The 25,179-nt window shown below is 48.5% G+C and overlaps 4 protein-coding genes and 1 non-coding gene across 6 annotated transcripts; 3 read left to right on the top strand and 2 right to left on the bottom strand.

Moving 5' to 3' along the window:
• Positions 1–869: 869 nt before the first annotated feature.
• Positions 870–2,381, bottom strand: LOC133052414 (large ribosomal subunit protein P1-like). The gene has a single exon (XM_061137288.1). It carries the CDS (start codon positions 1,739–1,741, stop codon positions 1,400–1,402), a length of 342 nt encoding a protein of 113 aa, XP_060993271.1. The 5' UTR covers positions 1,742–2,381; the 3' UTR covers positions 870–1,399.
• A 9,192-nt stretch (positions 2,382–11,573) lies between these two features.
• Positions 11,574–14,029, top strand: RPL10 (ribosomal protein L10). Of its 2 annotated transcripts, XM_061137285.1 has the most exons (6): positions 11,574–11,728; positions 12,448–12,506; positions 12,602–12,709; positions 12,905–13,043; positions 13,570–13,732; positions 13,817–14,029. In XM_061137285.1, the coding sequence occupies exons 1-6, from the start codon at positions 11,706–11,708 to the stop codon at positions 13,967–13,969; spliced, it is 645 nt and encodes a 214-aa protein (XP_060993268.1). In that variant the 5' UTR covers positions 11,574–11,705; the 3' UTR covers positions 13,970–14,029. The 2 variants fall into 2 exon arrangements, with proteins under 2 accessions (XP_060993268.1, XP_060993269.1); XM_061137286.1 differs by lacking the exon at positions 13,817–14,029 and having other exon boundaries at positions 13,581–13,689.
• Positions 13,390–13,524, top strand: LOC133053316 (small nucleolar RNA SNORA70). The gene has a single exon (XR_009692234.1). It is a non-coding gene; the product is annotated as a small nucleolar RNA SNORA70 (small nucleolar RNA).
• Positions 14,030–14,205: 176 nt separating the features above from the next.
• Positions 14,206–18,400, bottom strand: DNASE1L1 (deoxyribonuclease 1 like 1; the record flags this gene model as incomplete). The annotated part of the gene is made up of 7 exons (XM_061137287.1): positions 14,206–15,753; positions 15,841–16,089; positions 16,170–16,282; positions 16,444–16,544; positions 17,606–17,692; positions 17,775–17,863; positions 18,227–18,400. Coding segments are annotated over 7 exons (960 nt in total), but the record flags the coding sequence as incomplete, so codon positions are not given.
• Positions 18,401–21,734: 3,334 nt separating this feature from the next.
• LOC133052164 (uncharacterized) lies at positions 21,735–23,103 on the top strand. The gene is made up of 4 exons (XM_061136926.1): positions 21,735–21,754; positions 22,188–22,350; positions 22,444–22,827; positions 22,950–23,103. Exons 1-4 carry the CDS (start codon positions 21,735–21,737, stop codon positions 23,010–23,012), a joined length of 630 nt encoding a protein of 209 aa, XP_060992909.1. The 3' UTR covers positions 23,013–23,103.
• The last annotated feature ends 2,076 nt before the right edge of the window (positions 23,104–25,179 follow it).

Here is a 25,179-nt window from a genome sequence, read left to right as displayed (position 1 = left end):
GGTCAGCCACAGTTGTTCGAGCCTTCACCCACTGAAGGACATGTTGCCCGTTTCCACTTTTAGGTTTCTAGAAAAAAACTGCTTTGAACATTTGTATCCAGGCTTTCCTGTGGTCAGAATTTTCCATTTCTTTGGCATGAATGCCCAGCAGTGCAAGTGCTGTGTCCTTAGGAAGAAACTGCCAATTTGCATTCCACTATGGCTGGACCATTTTTCCTTACCACCCCAGATATTTTTTAAGCACATAATTGAAGATTTTTACAAAACATTGTTTTAGGCAACACTGTTAACAATTCTGTTTCTCACCTCTAACTATATTCTATGGGATCACCTACATAGTTCCTCACTCAGGTTAAAAAAACACACATCCTGTATATTCAGTGTGATTTTAACTAGCAATAATGTATCTGCAAAATTCTTCCATGTCAGTACACAAAAGTATAGCTCATTTCATTTTTGGCCACAAGGTATTGGATGGAGCACATGTGCTACAGTTTACGTAACAAATCCCCAACTCATGTAGTGTTACCTTTTCCATTCTTTTTATTTTTTATTTATTTATTTATTTATTTTTATTAGTTGGGGGCTAATTACTTCACAACATTTCAGTGGGTTTTGTCATACATTGATATGAATCAGCCATGGATTTACACGTATTCCCCATCCCGATCCCCGCTCCCACCTCCCTCTCCAACCGATTCCTCTGGGTCTTCCCAGTGCACCAGGCCGGAGCACTTGTCTCATGCATCCCACCTGGGCTGGTGATGTTTCACCATAGATAGTATACATGCTGTTCTTTTGAAACATCCCACCCTCACCTTCTCCCACAGAGTTCAAAAGTCTGTTCTGTATTTCTGTGTCTCTTTTTCTGTTTTGCATATAGGGTTATCGTTACCATCTTTCTAAATTCCATATATATGTGTTAGTATGCTCATTCTTTTTGTTTGTTAGCAGCTCTGAAGATGTGTAAATCTCCTAAGATAATTATCTTTAAGTGGAACTGCCAGTTCAAAACCTATGGGCATTTACATGTTCACTGATACTAAGCAGCTGCCTCCCCAAAAGACCCTGATCAGCATATAGCAGGGCTTAGTTAGCCCTGTGTTCCACATGTTGCAGAGATTTTCTCTCAGTCTCTCTCTCTTTAAAGAGCTCAGCTTTTTATTGAATGTGTTACTAAAGTGAGTGAAGTCGCTCAATTGTGTCCAACTCTTTGCGAACCCACGGACTGTGGCCTACCAGGATCTTCCATCCATGGGATTTTCCAGGCAAGAGTACTGGAGAGGGTTGCCATTACCTTCTCTAGGGGATCTTCCCGACCCATGGATCGAGGTCGGGTCTCTCACATTGTAGGCAGATGCTTTACCATCTGAGCCACCAGGGAAGTTACTACAGAGGTTTAGTCAAAAAGAGCAAAGCTCATGTCATCATCAGGGTCTTCAGATTCTTTTTTCTTTGTTTCTACTTTCTTCTCCTCAGACTGGGCAGCAGTGGTGGAGGGGGCAGGACCTTCTGGTGGTGCAGCTCCAGCTGTCGGGACAGGTCCACCAGCCCCCACATGGCAGGTGAAGCTGCTGATGCTGACACTGGCCAAAGCCTTTACAAACAAGCCTGGCCAGAAACTGTCAACATTTACACCAGCTGCTTTAACGAGGGCACTGATCTTATCCTCTGTGACCATCACCTCACTGGGCAGAATGAGGGCCGAGTAGGTGCAAGGAAGCTCCGAGACAGAGGCCATGGTGCGGGCGAGTGCTCGGTGGGGCTGCTGGCTCAGTGCCAGTCTCCAGATGATGTGAGGGCCTCACCCCAAAATGGCCTTGGCTTCCTCAGAAGGACCGAGCACCTTAGTGGCTGTGGAAGAAAGGGATCTCTCTCCTTTTTTGGCTGCATAGCATGGCATGCCAGATCTTAATTTCCAGACCAAGAATTGAACCGAGCCCGCCCCCTGGAGTGGAAGCATGGAGTCTTAACCACTGGACCACTGTGGAATTCCCATCTCTTGTCTCAAAAGACTAGGCTGGCCGGTTTTGGCTGTCAAGTAGTTACACAGTTTTATGCGACCAAATTATTAAACTCTGGACTGATGATTTCTGGGTTGTGTATCTTGGGCACAAAGTTGTCCTGCCTCAAGTGAGGAGAGTCATGTGACGCAGGGCGGACTTTCCGAGTTCCCACACCTAATGCTTCGTGGACCCAGGCTGGATGATTCTTGCTGTCCTGCAGGCCCCACTATTGTGTGTGTGTTGGTGGGGTCATATGATCCCAGGCTAGGTAGGCCAGGACTGGGGCCAGTGCCTCTCAGACACCCAGCCCCTGCCCTCCTGGGATGCCAGCTCAGTTGGGGAAAAGATGAGGAAACGTGTACTGAGAAGAGAGTATTTTTTAATGCATTATTTATTATTTATTTAAATGCATAGGTGGCCCGCAGGTGAGCAAGTGAGATCCATGGGGAAAGCACAAATAAGAACCAAGAATCCACCTAAAACCAGTGCTCTTGAATAGTCACCTGCAACGGTGAGAAGGAAGGACAAGGCTGTAAAAGAACTGGGTCCATCCCAGCATGGGTCTGAGTGAGCAGGAGAAGACTGGTCCCCATCATCTGCAAGCAGGGGCTTCCATCCCCCTGCCACAGACAGTGGGGCTTCAGCAAACCACTGGCTGAGGGAGGCTCCCCCCGACCCTGGCACTGTGGTTGTACTGCCAGGCTCCTGGCAGAGCGCATGCTCCCAGAAGGGATGCCTCACCTCTGGCTTCCCACTCAGGACTCCCAGAGGGCCAGCTAAAGACTGGTCTGCAAACTCACATTGAAGACACCACCCATCCTCATGAAACACTGGCAGGTCCCTCAAAGAGAGGAGTGGCCCTGTTACATCCCCAGGGCATCACTGTCAGAAGCCAGATGATATAATTTTCAGTAAGGGCTGGGAGTGTCTGCTACAGGCCTGGACTCACCCATCCCACCCTTGTGGTGGCCCTAGGAAGTCAGTAGCATGTCACCCCCTTCTCCAGATGAGCAAATGAGGACACGGAAGGCTTGAGCAGTTTGTTCTGAATCTCTAGCTAGCAGGAGGGAGGGGTGGTTAAGGACACTGGCCTCTAAGCCTGACCTCCTTTTGTAGGCTGTAAAGTGAAGTGAAAGTCACTCAGTCGTGGATGACTTTTTGCGACCCCATGGACTGTACAGTTCATGGAATTCTCCAAGCCAGAATACTGGGTGGGTAGCCTTTCCTTTCACCAAGTGATCTTCCCAACCCAGGGATCGAACCCGGCTCTCCCGGATTGCAGGTGGGATTCTTTACCAGCTGAGCCACCAGGGAAGCCCAAGAATACTGGAGTGGGTAGCCTATCCCTTTTCCTGTGCATCTTCCCAACCCAGGAATCAAACCGAGGTCTCCTGCATTGCAGGTGGATTCTTTACCAACCGAACTCTCAGGGAAGCCCTTTTGCAGACTACACTCTCCATCTGGCTCCCAGGGAGCTTCCTGGGCAATGGTATCACACATCAGCTTGTCCTGAAGGCATCGGAGGTGAGTCCCAGTGAATATCCCCGGGCCTTGGACCAGTCTATAAAGGAAGGAGGTGAGAAAGAGAAACACCTGTACTCTTGTGCCTAATCAGGGGGGACTTTGAAATAGACAGTACCTTTGAATTCTCATGAGATCAGAGAGCAGTTTTCATGGATATTTACCAGTTGTCTGCATTCCCGTGAATGAAGCCTACTGCAACTCCCCCAATCTTCACTGGCCTCCAAGACACCAAAAGAGACACACATGGTGGGAGGTGGGAGGGAGGTTCAAGAGGGAAGGGGACATATGTATACCTATGGCTGATCCTTGTTGACATATGACAGAAACCAACACAATATTGTAAAGCAATTATTCTCCAACTAAAAAAGAACTTTAAAAAGTAGATACAAAAGAAGGAATCAAAATTTAAATTCTAAAAGTCTAGGTGGATTTGAAAACGAAAAAAGAACTTTAGACATTAGAAACAAAATCAGTCTTTGAAATAAGAATCTCAACTGATGAATCAAACCACAGATAGATGACTCAGAAGATGACAAGGCAGTGACATGGAGGAGAGATGGGCCGGTCTTCGTGGCCCCTCATCCTGGACTCCGGGCTTCTGATGACATCAACCCCTTCCCTTCTTGCCCTGGGTCTGGGGTGACAGCTGCTTCCTGTACTCGCTGCATGCCTTCAGCTCTCCAAGCCATCCCTGAGTGACCACCTGGGCTCAAGGCACCCATGACCTGCGGGGGTCTCACCATTCTGCTCCCTGCACTCGAATGGGGTGAAGGGCCAAGGGCAGCAAGTGCCCGAGGAGCCAGAGCAGCTGCTACCCTGAACTGTCATGGATGGAATGCCAGGGACCAATCCTGGGCTCTGCAGTGTCCCTGGGAGGAAACTGACAAGGACACCTGCCTTACCTCTCAGCTCAAGTCACAGGATGACAGCCACAGCTCTTCCATGGCATCCTGCAAATTCCCCTGTGCCTGTAGGGCTGACGGGACTGGAAATCAAACACAGCATTCCACTGTGTCAGTTGCAGAATCCCCAGGTCGCTTGAATTCCCAGCCTCTCTGCATTTCCTAGGTGAAAGGCAGGGCACTGAATGGACGAGTGGGGCCTTGAAACTGAGACTCAGGATATCTGGCTGCCCTTGGTGGAAGCTGAGAATCAGCAAGCCCCCAGTCCCCCAGAGCCTCCCTTGCTGATGGAAGTAGCTTGCCCAGCCGTGTCTGGGAGGCTGGTGTTCTGTCCTTTGAGGACTGTGTCATTACCTCACCTGGTGCCGATGCCTTGCCAGGCGACACTGACTGTCCTCCAGACCCTCTGCCACCACCTCCTGTTGCCATGAGTCCTATAAGTGGGGTCCGATTACTGCATGACTGAGGTGACAGACACAAAGTCTGACCCTTCAGGAAATAGCTCATACATCAGTAAATATTTTCCAGACTTCACTGCTATCTACCAGCTTAACTTTATTCACACATTTGTGGTAGGAGCTTCTCAGGAAGTTCGATTCAGTAGGTGAGCTGTGCTAATCAATGAAGTGGATTAACTGTTAGAGGTCTATTTACTAGAGGGTTCTGATTGAAAGCATCAGTATTAGGACATGCAGCTGCTGTGTAGTCTAGCACACACTTCACATGGGTGGCTGACTGATACTTGGACCTACTGCTGACCTGCATTTCATAGGTTTTGATGCCAGAAAAGCCCTGACAGGAGGTGGAGGAAAGAATACAAAGGCTTCAGTACAGTTCAGTCACTCAGTTGTGTCTGATTCTTTGCGACCCCATGGACTGCAGCATGCCAGGCTTCCCTGTCCATCACCAACACCAAGAGCTTGCTCAAGCTCATCTCCATCGAGTTGGTGATGCCATCCAACAATCTCATCCTCTGTCATCCCCTTCTCCTCCCGCCTTCAATCTTTCTGAGCATCAGGGTCTTTTCCAATGAGTCAGTTCTTTGCATCAGGTGGCCAAGGCACTAGAGCTTCATCTTCAGCATCAGTCCTTCCAATGAATATTCAGGACTGATTTCCTTTAGGATGGGCTACTTGGATCTCCTTGCAGTCCAAGGGACTCTCAAGGGCCTTCTCCAACACAGTTCAAAATCATCAATTCTTCGGTGTTCAGCCTTCTCTATGGTCCAACTCTCACATCCATACATGACTACTGCAAAAATCATAGCTTTGACTAGATGGACCTTTGTTGGCAAAGTAACGTCTCTGCTTTATAATATGCTGTCTAGGTTTGTTATAGCTTTTCTTCCAAGGTGCAATCATCTTTGAATTTCATGGCTGCAGTCACAATCTGTAGTGATTCTGGAGCCCCCAAAATAAATTCTGTCACTGTTTCCATTGTTTCCTCATCTATTTGCCATAAAGTCTTGGGACCAGATGCCATGATTGTTGCTTTTTGAATGTTGAATTTTAATCAGCTTTTTCACTTTCATCAAGAGGTTTTTCAGTTCCTCTTAGCTTTCTGCCATAAGGGTGGTGTCATCTACATATCTGAAGTTACTGATATTTCTCCTGGCAATCTTGATTCCAACTTCTGCTTCATCCAGCCCGGCATTTCGCATGATGTACTCTGCATAGAAATTAAATAATCAGGGTGACAATATACAGCCTTGATGCTGGATATTGACAATATACTCCTTTCCCAATTTGGAACCCAGTCCATTGTTCCATGTCTGGTTCTAACTGTTGCTTCTTGAACTGCATACAGATTTCTCAAGAGGCAGGTAATGAGGTCTGGTATCCCCATCTCTTTGAAAATTTTCCACAATTTGTTGTGATCCACACAGTCAAAGGCTTTAGTGTAGCCAATAAAGCAGAAGTAGATGTTTTTCTGGAATTCTTTTGCTTTTTCAATGATCCAGTGGATGTTAGCAATTTGATCTCTGGTTCCTCTGCCTTTTCTAAATCCAGCTTGAACATCTGGAAGTTTTCGGTTCATGTGCTGTTGAAGCCTAGTTTGGAGAATTTTGAGCATTACTTTGCTAGTGTGTGAGATGAATGAAGTTGTGTGGTAGGTTAAAGATTCCTTGGCACTGGTTTTCTTAGGGATTGGAATTAAAACTGACCTTTGGCAGTGCTGTGGCCATGGCTAAGTTTTCCACATTTGCTGACATATTGAGTGGAGCACTTTCACAGCATCATCTTTTAGGATTTGAAATAGCTCAGCTGGAATTCCATCACCTCCACTAGCTTTGTTTATAGTGATGCTTCATAAGGCCCACTTCACTTTGCACTCCAGAATGTCTGGCTCTAGGTAAGTGATCGCATCATCATGCTTATCTGGGTCATTAAGACCTTTTTTGTATAGTTCTTCTGTGTATTCGTACCACGTCTTCTTAATGTCTTCTGCTTCTGTTAGCTCCATATTGCCTCTGTCCTTTATTGTGCCCGTCTTTGCATGAAATGTTCCCTTGGTATCTCTAATTTTCTTGAAAAGATCTCTAGTCTTTTCCATTCTATTGCTTTCCTCTGTTTCCTTGCAGTGATACTGAGGAAGGCTTTCTTACCTCTCCTTGCTATTGTTTCGAACTCTGCATTCAGATGGATTTATCTTTCCTTTTCTCCTTTGCCTTTTGCTTCTCTTCTTTTCACAGCTATTTGTAAGGCCTCCTCAGACACACATTTTGCCTTTGTGCATTTCTTTTTCTTGGGGATGATCTCAATCACCGCTTACTGCACAATATCATGAACCTCTGTCCATAGTTCTTCAGGCACTCTGTCTATCAGATCTAATCCCTTGAATCTATTTGTCACTTGCATTGTACAATCGAAAGGGATTTGATTTAGGTTATACCTGAATGGTCTAGTGGTTTTCCCTACTTTCTTCAATTTATGTCTGAATTTGGCAATAAGGAGTTTATAATCTGAGTCACAGCTCCGGTCTTGTTTCTGCTGACTGTATAGAGCTTCTCTATCTCTGGCTGCAAAGGATATAATAAATCCGATTTCAGTATTGACATCTGTTGATATCCATGGGTAGAGTCGTCTCTGGTGTTGTTGTAAGAGGGTTTTTGCTATGACCAGTGTTCTCTTGCAAAACTCTGTTAGCCTTTGCCCTGCTTCATTTTGTACATATCCAAAAGCTTAGGGAGAGAGAAATCAGCTCTTTTCTGTGAGGCACTGACACAGCCATTGGAGCAGGAACATTAGTATCCCTGAAAAGCTCTGAAAGACCACAGCGCCTCTAGGGAAGAAATAGTTGGGCACCCTGCTCCAGATGGTCAATACTGAAATCAGATTGAGCATATATTTTTTCCAAGAGAATGCACTAGTCATAGCAAACACCCTCTTCCAACAACACCAGAGACGATTCTACACATGGATATCATCAGATGGTCAAAATGGAAATCAGATTGATTATATTCTTTGCAGCTGAAGATGGAGAAGCTCTATACAGTCAGCAGAAACAAGCCCGGAGCTGACTGTGGCTCAGATCACGAACTCCTTATTGCAAAATTCAGACTTAAATTGAAGGAAGTAGGGAAAACCACTAGACCGTTCAGGTATGACGAAAATCAAATCTTATGATTATACAATGGAAGTGACAGATTCAAGGGATTAGATCTGATAGACAGACTGCCTGAAGAACTATGGACGGAGGTTTGGGACATTGTCCAGGAGGTGGCGATCAAGACCATCCCCAAGAAAAAGAAATGCAAAAAGGCAAAATGGTTGTCTGAGGAGGCCTTACAAATAGTTGTGAAAAGAAGAGAAGCAAAAGGCAAAGTAGAAAAGGAAAGATAAACCCATCTGAATGCAGAGTTCCAAAGAACAGCAAGGACAGATAACAAAGCCTTCCTCAGTGATCAATGCAAAGAATTTCAGAGAAAACAATAGAATAGGAAAATGTAGAGATCTCTTCAATAAAATCAAAGATACCAAGGGAACACTTCATGCAAAGGTGGGCACAATAAAAGACAGAGGTGGTACGGACCCAACAGAAGCAGAAGACGTTAAGAAGTGGTGGCAGGAATACACAGAAGAACTATACAAAACAGGTCTTAATGACTCAGATAAGCACAATAATGCAATCACTCACCTAGAGCCAGACATCCTGGAATGTAAAGTGAAGTGGGCCTTAGGAAGCATCACTATGAAGAAAGCTAGTGGAGGTGATGGAATTCCAGCTGAGCTATTTCAAGTCCTAAAAGATGATGCTGTGAAAGTATTGCATTCAATATGTCAGCAAATGTGGAAAACTTAGCAGTGGCCACAGCACTGCTAAAGATCAGTTTTCACTCCAGTGCCAAAGAAAGGCAATGCCAAAGAATCTTCAACCTACCACACAATTTCATTCATCTCACACACTAGCAAAGTAATGCTCAAAATTCTCCAAGCTAGGCTTCAACAGCACATGAACCGAAAACTTCCAGATGTTCAAGCTGGATTTAGAAACGGCAGAGGAACCAGAGATCAAATTGCGAACATCCGCTGGACCATAGAAAAAGCAAGTGAATTCCAGAAAAACATCTACTTCTGCTTTATTGCCTATGCTAAAGCTTTTATGTGGATCACAACAAATTGTAAAAAACTGTTAAAGAGATGGGAATACCAGATCACCTTACCTGCCTCCTGAGAAATTTGTATGCCAGTCAAGAAGCAACAGTTAGAACCAGACATGGAAAAACAGACTGCTTCCAAATTGGGAAAGGAGTATGTCAAGGCTATATATTGTCACCCTGCTTATTTAACTTCTATGCAGAGTACTTCATGTGAAATGCCCGGCTGGGTGAAGCAAAAGCTGGAATTAAGATTGCAGTGAGAAATATCAATAATTTCAGATATGCAGATGACACCACCCACCCTTATGTCAGAAAGTCAAGAGGAACCACCCACCCTTATGTCAGAAAGTCAAGAGGAACTAAAGAGCCTCTTTGTGAATGTGAAAGAGGAGAGTGAAAAAGCTGGCTTAAAACTCATCCTTCAAAAAACAGTTAAAAAAAAGTTAATGGTATCCAGTACCATCACTTCATGGCAAATAGATGTGATACATTGGAAATAATGACAGACTTTATTTTCTTGGGCTCTATATCACTGCAGACAGTGACTGCAGCCATGAAATTAAAAGACCTTTGCTGCTTGGAAAGGAAGCTATGACAAACCTAGACAGCACATTAAAAAGCAGGGACATCACTTTGCGACAAAAGTCCATATTGTCAAAGCTATGGTTTTTCCAGTAGTCATGTATGGATGTGAGAGTGGACCATAAAGAAGGCTAAGCGCCAAAGAATTGTTGCTTTGGAACTGTGGTGCTGGAGAAGACTCTTGAGTGTTCCTTGGACTCCAAGAAGACCCAACCAGTCAATCCTAAAGGAAATCACTCCTGAATATTCATTGGAAAGAGTGATGCTGAAACTGAAGTTACAATCCCTTCTCCTGATGCGAAGAGCCAACTCATTAGAAAAGACCCTGATGTTGGAAAAACTGAGGGCAGGAGAAGTGGGTGACAGAAAAATGAGATGGTTGGATAGCATCACTGACTCAGTGAACATGAGTTTGAGCAAACTCTGGGAGACAGTGGAGGACAGAGGAGCCTGGCAAGCTGCATCCCATGGGTTTGCAAAGATTCAGACATGAGTGAGTGAACAGTATCAACAGCTGATCCAGCTCTGCCTGATATATACTATACAACCCTAAATGTTCTAGTTCTCAGAGCCAAAAACCTGAGTTGAGTTGCCCCCACGGATAGTCACATCTCACCCCATTTCCAGAGGTAAGGCCTCTGGATGGAATGAGAGATCATCTTCCCTGAGAAAGACCCCGTGCCACAGCTGGAAGTGCACACAGCAAATCTTCCCACGCCTTCCTAGAGGACCCATGCACTAAAGTGACAGGCCGTCCTGGAGAAGAGGTGCGTCACATCTGTCAAGCGACATGGGGATGCCTTCAAAACTTCCTTACCTTCCTGCGGTCCTCACCTCTAGAAGGCTGGGCCCCTCTGGCAGACGTTCAGATCCCTGGTGGTAGGAACATTAGTTCTGCACACTTCTCTGGATACTATCCTTGGGTTGGTGGGGGAAGGATCCTTGCTTTATCTGTAAACATTTCAAAGGCACACTTAGGAGGTGCTGGAATTCAGTGGGCAGGGAACAAAAAGAACCGCATCGCGGGTGTGTGTGTGTTTTGGGGGGCATGGAGCGTTGAGTACCAGATTCTGGGCCCTGGGAGTGTGGAATCTCCCAGGAGTACCGGTCAAGGCAGCTCTCAGAGGCCAGGACTGGGGCGCAGCCCAGGACTGACAGTGTTCCTTTGCCATCTGAGGCGGATCACCAGCTTACTTTCCCCTTCTTCAAGGCACCCTGTGGAGAACAACGTCTCATTTCTCGCAAGGGACAGGGTAGGCCCAACGGTGCTCGGGTGGGGTCTCCTGAGCCCTGGATCTCGGTGGCGTCTTTTCCTTGGCCTTTCTCGCGGGAAGGCGCAGACCACCTGGGGTTGGCGCTGCTCTCCCGCCCCGCCCTGGGTCTTCAGAGAAGGGGAACATGGGTACTGCTCACGGACAAGTGGGTTCAAGACTCTTTGGGGGGGGCTGGGACAGGGGCGGGCTTCCCCCTCGGCCTCCCGGTCGACAAAGGAATGCAGGCTGAGCCTCCAACCGGGCGCGTCCCTGCCGAGCTCTGGGGCGCTGGGGAAGGCGGAGAGGGCTTGTCCCAGGCTCCGCGATGCCCGGGAACACGCACGTGGCCGCCGTGAACCCCCACTTGAGAGTACTTCTTTCAACTGTAGGAACATAACGTCTTTCACAGTTACGGCAAAGCCTCGGGCAAGAGCTCTACGCCCAAGATGGCCAGCCGGAAGCTGGGTTCTCGCGCCGATGTGGCAAAGCCCCATTCGCCAGCTGGCCTCCCGCGGTCGGGAGCCCAGCCGCCTTCTCGGTCTGCGCATGTGCTCAGCTCCGACCGCACGCAGGCGCAGAGCATCGCTGCATCTATGGTCCGGAAGTCTGATAGAGCGTCTACGCGTCCTCGCCTGGACTCTATGGTTCCTACGCGTGAAGATAGGCTGCCTATATAAGACCTGCGCAGGGGTGGGAGCGCCTCTTTCCCTTCGGCACGGTGAGTAGTCGCGGCCTCTGGGTATGGCTGTGCCTTTGCCATTTCTTCTAGTTTAATACCTGTGTTCGACTTCTTTTCCGACTTTGTTTCATTGTAGCCACTGAAGATCCTGGTGTCGCCATGGGCCGCCGCCCCGCCCGGTGGTGAGTGCTACTCCATGCTTTTTCACTGCTGGGAAGCGAGAGGACAGCCATTTAACCGTTAAAAGTAACAGTGGGGTGGGGTCTCCCTGGTGCGGCTTTTCTGTCCTTGGGACGGACTGCGTATTCTCTGAGACATTCCAGGTCACTTGAGGTCTTCCCCCATTTTGTTTTAGCGGTGGATTGACCCAATTTTGCATACGATTGCCCCATTGTAGGGGTACACACGATGTCTACCTTGCATCCCGCCTTCTGGACTTGAAAATTCGTCGGCTTAGTTTCCTCTCGGGGCCTCTGTGTACCATTCCCATCTAATTTCCAGGCGACGTGCGATGTGGGCGCCTCGGATGCCAACGGCAGTCCCGGAAAAGTGGCTTCAGCCGCCTCGGCCCTGCAGGGGGCGCCGGGAGCCCTTCACATTGCTTGGAGGCGAACTTAATGCCACGTGCTCCAAGGTCCATTTAGGTGGATGGCTTGAACTGTGCTATTTTCTATTTAAACCGAGAAAGTGTATTTCAGAATGTTAGCCTTATATGACGTTTAAAACAACAGGATCGAGGATGGTATTTTATTTTTTAATTTCCTGTCATGGGTGACTTGCTTTAATGCCCATTTCCTGTAAAGGAGACCAAGCTTGGAGATTAACATGTGTGAAACTCTCAACGTGCATGTTGTAGAGCTCGTTTATGAACCCTCTCTAACCTGGGTCCTCTTCCCTGCAGTTACCGGTATTGTAAGAACAAGCCGTACCCAAAGTCCCGCTTCTGCCGAGGTGTCCCTGGTAAGTAGGGACAAAGCTTCCAAACAGGTTTGGATGACCTAGTTTCTTATGGGACTCCCACACTAAGCAAGGTTGTCTTGTCTTTTTTTTTCCAGATGCTAAGATCCGCATCTTCGACTTGGGGCGTAAGAAGGCCAAAGTGGATGAGTTCCCACTCTGTGGCCACATGGTGTCAGATGAGTATGAGCAGCTCTCCTCTGAAGGTGAGGCAGGCTTCCTTGTTAGTGTTGCCCGGTTCCTTGTATGTGCCCTTCCCCCCAGCCAAACCTGGAACTCACTGCACTGAAATGATCAGCTTATTAATCACAAGTGCCCAATCATTAGCCGGTTTGCTAAACTCATCCCACTAAGACAGAGAGTCATGGTAAATGCTTCTGTGGCATTTTGTCTTCCTGTAGCCCTGGAGGCTGCCCGTATTTGTGCCAACAAGTACATGGTGAAAAGCTGTGGCAAAGATGGTTTTCACATCCGAGTGCGGCTCCACCCCTTCCATGTCATCCGCATCAACAAGATGTTGTCTTGCGCTGGAGCTGATAGGTGAGCTGCATCCTGAGACCTTTACTTTGGGCTTGATGATTTTCATCAACCAGGGCAGAGAGGTGGCCCCACAGAGATTGACCCACAGCAAAGCCGGGCCAAAGTGCTAGCAAGTGGGCCTCAGTGGACATTGAACAACCCAGAGTCCCAGAAAGAAGCTCAAAAGGCATCATGGCTCTGGGCAACATTGCGAGGTGCTTCTGTGGGAATAGCTCCTCTTTGCACCTGATGACATAACCTGCAAGCAAGCAGGTTGCTGGGGTGGTCATAGGTTGGTTGGCTTTCGGAGGAGTCCAGTGGCACCTTGCAGGGACTCTAGCTAGTCTGTTTTTCAGTTCTCTGTTCTTTGCAGCCAATTAAGCCGACTGTGCTCTTTTCCCCATGGGGGCCCAGTGTGCAATGGCTGCAAACAGCAGCCTCCTTGGTAGTGTATGCAACCTGTTGCCTGTACAGGTAGCCCTAAGGGACCTTGGAGACAACTCTTCCTAGTGGGCATTCATGACTGGCCTGCTGTTTCTCAATCTAGACTCCAGACAGGTATGCGTGGTGCCTTTGGAAAGCCCCAGGGCACAGTGGCCAGGGTCCACATTGGCCAGGTCATAATGTCCATCCGCACCAAGCTGCAGAACAAGGAGCATGTGATTGAAGCCCTCCGCCGGGCCAAGTTCAAGTTCCCTGGCCGTCAAAAGGTAAGGAACATTGCAGCCTTGATCTCCCCTTTCTCTGCTCCTGGCCTCAGGGCCCATGATTCAGTTGTTTCTATCTCTCTCTAGATCCACATCTCCAAGAAGTGGGGATTTACCAAGTTCAATGCGGATGAATTTGAGAACATGGTGGCAGAAAAGCGACTCATCCCGGACGGCTGTGGGGTCAAATACATCCCTAATCGTGGTCCCCTGGACAAATGGCGGGCCCTGCACTCATGAGCATCAGCTCTGTTCCCTCCTTAATCACGCTCACCAATAAATGCTATTTCCTGTCCATCTGTCTTTGCATCTGAATTCATGGTGGGTGGGGAACCTCTGGAAGCCCCAAGGGTTGCTGTTATTTCAGAAGAAGGCTGACAAGCTGGCCAGTTGACAGTGAGGTATATGCCTTGACCCCAGGCAGTCAGTTCTGAAGTCCTGACCTGTATGTGGAACACTGAAGCACACACCCTGGATGATGGAAAAGGGCTTGTTTAATGTTGGCCTTAGGCTGCTGTGGAACTTCACCAGACAGCCCTAGAGGTGGGGGTCGTCCAGTTAGCCCTAGAGTAAACATCTGTCCTGTGCCTAACCACCTTTTCCTGTCTTTAGAGTTGTTGAGAAACCTTGTTGCCCTCCCCAATCCTAAGCCTAGTCCACCACCCCTTATAGGACTTCATTTTCAGGGCCACCACCCCTGACATCAAGTTGTTATGGCGGAAATGTTTAGTCTTTAAATTGAGTCTGACTCTTGTGACCTTGGAGGCTGTAGCCTGCCAGACTCCTGTGTCCATGGATCTCCCAGGCAAGAATACTGGAGGGGGTTGCCATGCCCTCCTCCAGGGGATCTTCCCAACCCAGGGATGGAACCCAGGTCTCCCACATTGCAGGCGTTTTCTTGATTAGCTGAGCCACCCTTGTACCTCAAGTAGATGTTTCTAGATCACAGATGGTTCACAGTATGATGGATCTGATGTCCAGATTTGTAATGAGGTCTGTTTTCTGGAAAAGGGAGGTGGGGAAGAGTTCTGTGCTGACAAAACACTAAATGGGGCTATTAACTTTTGCTGTGTGTCCTTTTACCCCCCATAGGACTGCATATTTACAAACTATAATTGTTACATGATGACTGGTTTCTATACTTTGTGTGCATCTATAGCCTTGGTGACCAGCCTCTTCTAGGCAGTGCTTGACCACACCCTGAGTGGTAGGGGCCAGATTGCATTGTGGTTCTGAACATGGATTTGGCCAGAGGTGTTACAGCATCTGGTTAAATTACAATGAGTTTGACCACTTGCTGTTGTTTTCTTATGTGTGTGTGTCTGTTTGTAAACTGCTGATCTCTACCCTTGTATCTCCTGTTGTTTTCTAGTTTATGTGTGTGTATGTGTGTGTGTATAAACTGCTGATGTCTATCCTTGTATCTCCTGGGGTCTTAATACTTTTTCCTAGGAGTCTTGTGTATGTTAAAGATGACCTTTTGGCACGTCTGCTACACACATGTAATGTCTGTGTCATCTGGCTTTCTATTCTTGGAGTGGATGGTTTTCTCAGGATAAAATCCTTTGATCTGTTGCGATTCCCTTCTCTGAGCCCTGCCCTTGAGCCAAGATCACCTCTCCTGAGCCCCTCATCCCCTACCCCAGCCTATTGTCATTCTTGACACTACCCTGGGGACAAGTGGCATGGGTCCAGCCCCAGGGCCCCACCTGCCTTTTCCACCTTCTGATGACAGGCAGGCACAGGCCCGACCAGAGGACACACCCAAAGCGAAGGCACACAGAGGGGTGGCACCAGGGCAGGCTAGGAGTAGGGCAGGGCTTTGAGTCCAGAAGACAGGACAGTCCTCACATTGGGGCAGCAGGTACGCAGTGGCTTCAGGCCACCAGGCCCAGCTGGAGGGCCAGGAGGGGCAGCAGCAGTGACAGCCACAGAGTGGCCAGGCCGGGGGGCTGGACCCCATGCGCTGCCCGGCTCAGCGCCAGGTCTACCTCCACAGGGTAGTGATCACTGATGTTGAGGGCCTGGGGGCGGGCAGAGGGGGACAAAGCATCAGTCTCAGGCCTGAGGGGCTTCCCAGGGAGCCCACTGTGGCCTCACCACTGCTTTACCTCCTGCTCAGTGAGCCCAAAGCTCTGGGGGAAGTTGAAGGCAGCTGCGCCACGCAGCAGGCTCTGGAGGTGCTCCCCGTGGAGCACGATGCGGTCATAGGTGCAGTGGGTGCTAGCCCGCACCGTAGTGTCCACGCCGTCAGCGATGGCCCAGTGGAAGCCGGCCTGAGTCCGAAGGACTAGGTCATCCAGGCGCTTTTTGGTCAGCGACGCGCAGTCAGCATTGAAGTCCCCAAGCAGGATCACATCCTGGAGATGCAGGCAGCCATTGGGCCCGACCGCCCAGCTGCCCTGGCCCTCCTCCCTCCATAGAATCGGCCCAGCCTTACCTTGGTCTGCCAGCGCCTGGAAGCATCCAGAAACACGTCATACAGGGCATTCAGCTCTGTCTCCACGGCCTTCGGAGTGGTGTGCAGTGGGACCAGCACCAGGCTGGGAAGAACTGCAAGATCCCAGGGACACAGGGCTCCCAGCCATTCCTGGCCCTCCCCAGCCTGGTCCCTGCCAGATAACTGACCCCCCCCCCCGCCCCCCGGCAGAACCCTCCAGACCCCGCTTCCTGCTCCCCCATAGTGGGACCACCGTTCTACCCCCTCCTCTTACCCTTGCTGTGTAAAGAGAACCAGCACACAAAGGGCTCCCGGGTAAAGAGGTCACCCTGATCCTCGTACACGTAGGAGTCCCGAACCTCTGCCTCATGTGACCTGGTGGACCAGGGACAAGAAGCAGTGGCCCCGTGTCACTGCTCTTGGTCTGCAAGTGCCCGCATCAGAACTGGCACTCAGGGAGGGGGACCCACCACCAGCAGCTCTATTTCATGGAAGCACAGCCTTCCAGCCCTTCTTTCTAGAACTTCTTTTAGATTGAGCTAGAATTCACTTACTATAAAAGCACCTTGTCTAACATGCACAATTCAGTGGCAACGCACAAAGTTGTGCAACTATCACCACAATCAATTTCAGAATAGTCTTAGCATGCCAAAGAAACATCACTCATGAGCAGTCTCCTTTCCCCTCCCCTTCAGCCACTGATCTGTTTTCCATCTCTGCTGAACACATCATGCGAATGGAATCAAATAATATGTAGTGTTCTGTGACTGGTTCTTTCCCTTAGCACGTCTGTCCCAGCTTAATCCGGGCTGCAGCCTGGCTGAGACTTCCTCCCTTCTTAGGCCGAATGATACTCCACTGTGTGTAGAGACCACCTTTCATTTACCCGTTCATCGGCTGATGAACACTCAGATCAATTTCCATTCTGAGATGGTTAGGAGCGGGGCTGGTGTATGGGCAGGGCTCTGTCCCCCCATCATTTTGGAGTGAGTTCTAGATATTATATAATTTCATCTATATAGAGGAGCAGGTCTCCATCCCCGACTGCCACTCTTGCCCTCTCAATCCTGACCCCCCAGGCTGTCCTCCCAGGGACTGAGGGCTGTTTCCAGAAACTGCGTCTGCCCAGGACTCAAGACAGGTCCCCAGGGAGTCTCTTCCCAGGAGCTGCAACCAGTCACTCCCAAAGAGGGGGCCACCCTTGCCCTGAGCCCCAGTGGCTTCCACAGGGGGGAGGCATGGGGTGCCCACGTCTATGCTTGGGGAAGGAAGACATACTGCTGGAGGGAAACATGGGCACCAAAGCTGTCTGGGCTAGAGAACGGGAAGACCCCGGGATAACAACTCTGATGAGAAGTATGATGTGAAGATGAGGGCCACCCTTGGGGCTACTACACGGCGCCAAGCGTCCAGGCCGCCTCAGTCTCTGTGCTCACCGGTAGATATACACGTACTTCTCCTTGTATGTGCTGCGCCCCAGCAGGAGGCTGCTGTGGGAGGCGTAGGGCCCAGAGTCACCAAATCTGCCAGGAAAGGGGACCTGGGGTCAGCGACCCTGAGGCTATGGAGGGGGGCCTCCCTTAAGACCCACAGAGCCCTCCTCACCGATTGAGTTCTCGAAGCAAGAGGGGGATGGCACTGTCAGAAGAGTCCACCACCTCCTGCAGCACCGTGATGTCACAGCGAGCCAGGATCTGCAGGAAACCAGGAAGGCTAGTCCCACTCAGGGTCAGCTGCCCAGGGAGAAGGGTGGTCTCTCTGGGGACCGGGCAGTGGTGTGGCCATGAGTGTCATAACACGCTGGCTGCAGCCCCAAGAGAGCCATGAGGCTAGAAAAGCCCTGGGAGAAGATGGAATGCCATTGCCATCAACACTGCACCCATTTCACGGAGGAGGAGACTGAGGCCAATGACAGGGAAGGAAGGTGCTGTTCCACATTGCCACACCATGTCTCCTGATGTCCCCTTCTTCTCTGGGACATGCCCCTGGTCAGACAGGGCAAGGGGCTTTGGGTCATGGTCCTCAGGGGCCCGGCTTCCCTGCAGGGGTGAACTGACCTTCACTAAGGTGTCGAGCACAGGTTCCCTGGCCACCTTGGCAAGTGTCAGCCGCTGCGCATTGAAGGCACAGATGCGAAAGGTCTCAGCCCCACTGGCCAGGAGGAGGAGCAGGAGCAGAACATGGCCGTGTATGGGCTTCTGGAACCCTCCAGAGGAATCCAGGTTGCCCCAGGTTCAGGTCCCAGTTGCGCACAGTTCTAGTTCCAGAAGGACATGGTAATATGCAACAGAGAAAGTGATGCTCATCCTGCTACCCAGAACTAGTTTCCCTGTGCTGCCACCATCACACATGTCCTACCTTTCTTCCTTGTGGATACTTTCCAACATCAGTATGTATGTCGGAAGCTCTTTTTCAGTCTTGTTCTTTTTCATTGCGATCAAATACACATAGCATCAAGTTTACCATCTGAACCATTTTTAACTGAACAGTTCAGTGGCGTGAAGCACCTTCACCTTGTTGTGCAAACATCCCCACCATCCATCCCCAGAACTTCATCATCTCCCCAAACTGAAACTCTGTCCCCATTAGACAATAACCCCCCTTCCCTCCCCCAGCCCGTGGCCCGCACCATCCTTACTTTCTGTCTCTAGGAATCTGGCTCCTCTAGGCACCTCATGCAAGTGGAGTCATACAGTAGCTGTCTGTGACTGTTTGATTTCACTGACCATACTGTCCTCATTACATCCACAATGTAGCAGGTCTCAGAATGCTCTTTTGAAATTCTAAATAACATTCCACAGGATGGATGGACCACATTTTATCTATTCACCTATCCATAGACACTGGGTTGCTTCTACCTTTTGGCTACTGTCAATAATGCTGCTGTGAACATGAATCTACAAATATCTCTTCAAGCTCCTACTTTCAGTCCTCTTCATTAAGTATCCAGAAGTGAAATTGCTGGATCATGTAGGTTCAAGAGATTAGATCTGATAGACAGAGTGCCTGAAGAACTATGGACGGAGGTTTGTAACATTGTACAAGAGATGATGATCAAAACCATCTGCAAGAAAAAGAAATGCAAAAAGGCAAAATGGTTGTCTGAGGAGGCCTTACAAATAGCTGTGAAAAGAAGAGAAGCGAAAGGCAAAGGAGAAAAGGAAAAATATTCCCATCTGAATGCAGAGTTCCAAAGAATAGCAAGGAGAGATAAGAAAGCCTTCCTCAGTGATCACTGCAAAGATATAGGGGAAAACAACAGAATGGGAAAGACTAGAGATCTCTTCAAGAAAATTAGAGATACCAAGGGAACATTTCCTGCAAAGATGGGCACAATAAAGGACAGAAACAGTATGAACCTAACAGAAGCAGAAGATATTAAGAAGAGGTGGCAAGAATACACAGAAAAACTATACAAAAAAGATCTTAAAGGCCCAGATAACCACAATGGTATGATCACTCACCTAGAGCCAGACATCCTGGAGTCCAAAGTCAAGTGGGCCTTAGGAAGCATCACTACGAACAAAACTAGTGGAGGTTATGGAATTCCTGGTGAGCTATTTCAAATCCTAAAAGATGATGCTGTGAAAGTGCTGCACTCAAAATGCCAAGAAATTTGGAAAACTCAGTAGTGGCCACAGGACCAGAAGAGTTCGGTTTACAGTTTTCATTCCAATCCCAAAGAAAGGCAATACCAAAGAATGTGCAAACTACCACAAAATTGCACTCATTTGTCATGCTAGCAAGGTCATGCTCAAAATTATCCAAACTAGGCTTCAACAGTACATGAACTGAGAACTTACAGATATACAAACTGGATTTAGAAAAGGCAGAGGAACCAGAGATCAAATTGTCAACATCCATTGGGTCATAGAAAAAGCAGGAGAATTTCAGAAAAAAAATCTACTCCTGCTTCATTGACTATGCTAAAGCCTGTGACTGTGTGGATCACAACAAACTGTGGAAAATTCTTATTTTGGAGAATTCTTAAAGAGATGAGAATACCAGACCACCTTACCTGCCTCCTGAAAAATCTGTATGCAGGTCAAGAACCAACAGTTAGAACCGGGCATGGAACAATGGACTGGTTCCAGATTGGGAAAGGAGTACAGCAAGGCTGTATATTGTCACCCTGCTTATTTAACTTATATGCAGAGTGCATCATACAAAATGCTGGGCTGGATGAAGCACAAGCTGGAATCAAGATTGCCAGGAGAAATATCAATATCCTCAGATATGCAGATGACACCACCCTAATGGCAGAAAGTGAAGAGGAACTAAAGAACCTCTTGATGAAAGTGAAAGAGGAGAGTGAAAAGATGGCTTAAAACTCAGCATTCAAAAAATTAAGATCATGACATCCAGTCCCATGACTTCATGGCAAATTGATGGGGAAACAATGGAAATGGTGACAGACTTTCTTTTCTTGGGCTCCAAAATCACTGCAGATGGTGACTGCCCCATAAAATTCAAAGACACTTGCTCCTTGGGAAAAAAGCAATGACCAACCTAGACAGCATATTAAAAAGCAGAGACATTACTTTGCCAGCAAAGGTCAGTCTACTCAAAGCTATGGTGTTTTGAGTAGTCATGTACCAATGTGAGAGTTGAACCATAAAGAAGGTTGAGCGCTGAAGAATTGATGCTTTCAAACTGTGGTGCTGGAGAAGATTCTTGAGAGTCCCTTTGATGGCAAGGAGATCAAACCAGTCAATCCTTAAGGAAATCAGTCCTAAATATTCATTGGAAGGACTGATGCTGAAGCCGAAGCTCCAATACTTTGGACACCACATGCAAAAAGCCGACTCACTGGAAAAGTCTCTGATGCTGGGAAAGCTTGAAGGCAGGAGGAGAAGGGGACAACAGAGGATGAAAACAGACATGAGTTTGTTTGAGCAAGCTCTGGGAGATGGTGAAGGACAGGGAAGCCTAGTGTGCTGCAGTCCATAGGATCGCAAAGAGTCGAACACGACTGAGCAACAACAATAAAATGGTAATTCTTTTTTTTTTTTTTTGAGGAATGTCATACTATTTTCCACAGTGGCTGCCTCATCTTCCATTCCCACCAGCAGCACACCAGGGTTCAACCTTAGAGTTGATTCTACCTTTTCACCACCATCAGCAACCAGGAGGACCATCTTGGTGCATTTCTTTCTCCCCAGCTGCCAGACATGATCTTTAAGACAAACTCCCAGCAGTATAATTGTTGGATTCAAGTCAGCCAGAGTCGTGTCCCGACTCTTTGCGACCAAAGCCCACTTCCTGCTGGTGTCACCCTTACACAGCCATGTCAGTCTGGCTACTTCCCTCTGCGGGCTTTTCTCTGTTGCTTCTGTGACCTTCCTCCCTGGGCTGACTTTCTCCCTGTCTGGGCCCCCTGCCTGTTTCTCTCTAGCCACCTGCTAGAGTCACTCATGCTAGTTTGGGCTCCTGCCCCAGTGCCTATTCTGGGATGCCCATGGGTCTTTAGGCAGCCCTGGGCAGGCAAGGGCAGGCTTGGAGGCTCTGGGGCCAGGGGCTCCCAGGAGGGGGGAGGGCAAGAAGAACTAGAGAGTTCCTGCCCTCATGGCTTCCCTGATAGCTCAGTTGGTAAAGAATCCGCCTGCAATGCAGGAGACCCTGGTTCAGATCCCAGGAGCAGGAAGATCCCCTGGAGAAGGGATAGGCTACCCACTCCAGTATTCTTGAGCTTCCCTTGTGGCTCAGCTGGGAAAGAATCCGCCCTCAATGCGGGAGACCTGGGTTTGATCCCTGGGTTGGGAAGATCCCCTGGAGAAGGGAAAGGCTACCCACTCCAGTATTCTGGCCTGGAGAATTCCATGGACTACCATGGGGTCACAAAGAGTCGGACACGACTGAGCGACTTCACTTACACTTTGGCCTCAGCTCAAAGCGGGTCTGGTCTCCCAACAGCAGCCCTGAGCCCCAGCCCTGGAATCCCCTTCCCAGCTGGCCTTCCCAGGCTGGGGGCCACTTTCTCCTTCCCCCTCTGGCCAACGTGCGCCCATACCTGCGCAGACCGGGTCGTCTCCACACTTTTCTGTTCTGTGAGCTGATCGCGACAGCCCCCACGGAATCGCAGCGCCGGCCTGGGCCAGAGACGGAAGGAGACAGCAGAGGAAGACGCCACCGATACGCTGACCGCCCCGTCGAGGCCAGTTCGCCGGCCTCACCCTTCCCGGCGAGCGGGCGCGGCCCTGGCTCCGCCTCGGCGGTGGAAAGGAGGGCGGCCCGGAGGCTTGGTAAGTGCTGACCCGGCCGACCGCCTTCCCAGCAGACTCCGCCTTCCCCGCCCGCGAGGGACCCGGCGCCGGCGGTGGCCAAGGCGGCGGAGACTCGGAGGCGCGGGGCGAGCCGTGACTCAGAGCCGGCCCTGGGCGCAATCTGGTGGCGAAGACGCCCGACCTGGAGCGCCTGGCGCACCGAGGGGAGCCCCGCGGCGAGCCTGGGCGCTCCCCACCGCACCGCCCCCCTCCAAGACAAGAGCCTTTTCTCCAAGTCTTCGGGCCGCGCACTCCTAGGTTCTCTGCGTGGCCGCAGGCGAGCGGGCGCAGGAATGCGCGGTGTAGGTGGAGCCCAGGGCAGACCGCGTGAAGAGTCCCCGTGGGGGTCGCTGCTGGGACAAGTGGGCGACTCGCGCGGGTTCTGCGGCCCGGCGGTGAGTCCTCACTGGCTGCTTTGTACTGCGATCTTCCCCGCCTACCCACTTGTGGATTGGGGGTGGTGATGAGCAGAAGGTTTGGGCATTTTTAAATTTTTTGGCCTCGCCACACCTTGCAGGTACTTAGTTACCGGACCAAGGACAGAACCTGCACCCTTGGCAGTGAGAGCGCGGAGTCCTAACCACTGGACCGCCAGGAAATTGGTGGGGAAATGTTTTTTAAATACATGAAGTCATGCTGTGCTTTAAAAAATAAAAATTAAAAATATACTGCTTAAGGAGTACAGGCCTTTCTTTTTAGGTGATGAACATGTCTGGAATTAGTTGGAAATGGCTGACAACATTATGGATGTATCAATACTAAACGATATATGATACTGTTATATATATTTCCTATTGTATGTTATATGCATACATTGCATATATGCATGTTATATATACATTGCATATAACATCACATATGACATTATATTACAAACATACATTCATACAGTGCAATTCTATAATATGGTAATTAAATAAAATTGTATGTAGTTTCATCAATTCTTCGGTGCTCAGCTTTCTTTACAGTCCAACTCTCACATGCATACATGATTACTGGAAAAACCACAGCTTTGACTAGATGGATCTTTATTGGCAAAGTAATGTCTCTGCTTTTTAATATGCTGTCTAGGTTGGTCATTGCTTTTCTTCCAAGGAGCAAGTGTCTTTTAATTTCATGGCTGCAATCACCATCTGCGGGGATTTTGGAGCCTAAGAAAATAAAGTCTGTCACTGTTTCCATTGTTTCCCCATCTATTCGCCATGAAGTGATGGGACCGGATGCCATGATTTGAGTATTTTGAATGGTGAGTTTTAAGCCAGCTTTCTCACTCTCTTCTTTCACCTTTATCAAGAGGTTCTTTATTTTTTCTTCATTTTCTGCCATTAGGGTGATGTCATCTGCCTATCTGAGGTTACTGATATTTCTCCTGGCAGTCTTGATTCCAGGTTGTGCTTCATCCAGCCTGGTATTTCACATGATGTACTCTGCATATAAGTTAAATAAGCAGGGTGACAATATACAGCCTTGACATACTCCTTTCCCAATTTGGAACCCGTCCATTGTTCCATGTCCAGTTCTAATTGTTGCTTCTTGACGTGCATACACATTTCTCAGGAGGCAGGTCAGGTGGTCTGGTATTCCCATCTCTTGAAGAATTTTCCACAGTTTGTTGTCGTGATCCACACAGTCAAAGGCTTTGGTGTAGTCAATAAAGCAGATGTTTTTCTGGAACTCTCTTGCTTTTTGTATGATCCATCAGATGGACATTTGACCTCTGGTTCCTCTCCCTTTTCTAAATCCTGCTAAACATCTGGAAGTTCTCAGTTCATGTACTGTTGAAGCCTCACTTGGAGAATTTTGAGCATTACTTTGCTAGCATGTGAGATGAGTGCAATTGTGCGGTAGTTTGAACATTCTTTGCCATAGCCTTTCTTTTGGACTGGAACGAAAACTGATCTTTTCCAGTCCTGTGGCCACTGCTGAGTTTTCCAAATTTGCTGGCATATTGAGTGCAGCACATTCACAGCATCATCTTTTAGGATTTGAAATAGCTCACCTGGAATTCCATCACCTCCATTAGCTTTGTTCCTAGTGATGCTTCCTAAGGCCTGCGTGACTTCAGACTCCAGGATACCTGGCTCTAGGTGAGTGAACATACCATCGTGGTTATCTGGGTCATTAAGATCTTTTTTGTATAGTTCTTCTGTGTATTCTTGCCACCTCTTCTTAATATCTTCTGCTTGTTAGGTCCATACCATTTCTCTCCTTTATTGTGCCCATCTTTGCATGAAATGTTCCCTTGGTATCTTTACTTTTCTTGAAGAGATCTCTAGTCTTTCCCATTCTATTGCTTTCCTCTATTCCTTTGCATTGATCACTTAGGAAGCCTTTCTTATGTCTCCTTGATATTCTTTGGAACTCTGCATTCAGGTGGGTATATCTTTCCTTTTCTCCTTTGCCTTTTCCCTCTCTTCTTTTCTCAGCTATTTGTAAGGCCTTCTCAGACAAGTATTTTGCCTTTTGCATTTCTTTTTCTCGGGGAATGTCTTCATCCCTGCCTCCTGTACAATGTTATGAACCTCCATCCATAGTTCTTCAGGCACTCTATCAGATCTAATCCCTTGAATCTATTGTCACTTCCACTGTACAAGTGTAAGGGATTTTATTTAGGTCCTACCTGATTGGTCTAGTGGTTTTTCCCTACTTTCTTCAATTTAGGTCTGAATTTTGCAGTGTATGTAGGTAATTATGTAAAATTACATAGTTTAATAACATTACATATGGTACATTCATAAAATAATCTA

Source organism: Dama dama, chromosome X (assembly GCF_033118175.1).
Source record: "Dama dama isolate Ldn47 chromosome X, ASM3311817v1, whole genome shotgun sequence".
Lineage (NCBI taxonomy): Eukaryota > Metazoa > Chordata > Mammalia > Artiodactyla > Cervidae > Dama > Dama dama.
The sequence above is the reverse complement of the archived record's forward strand: the minus strand, read 5'-3'. Positions and strand labels throughout refer to the sequence as shown.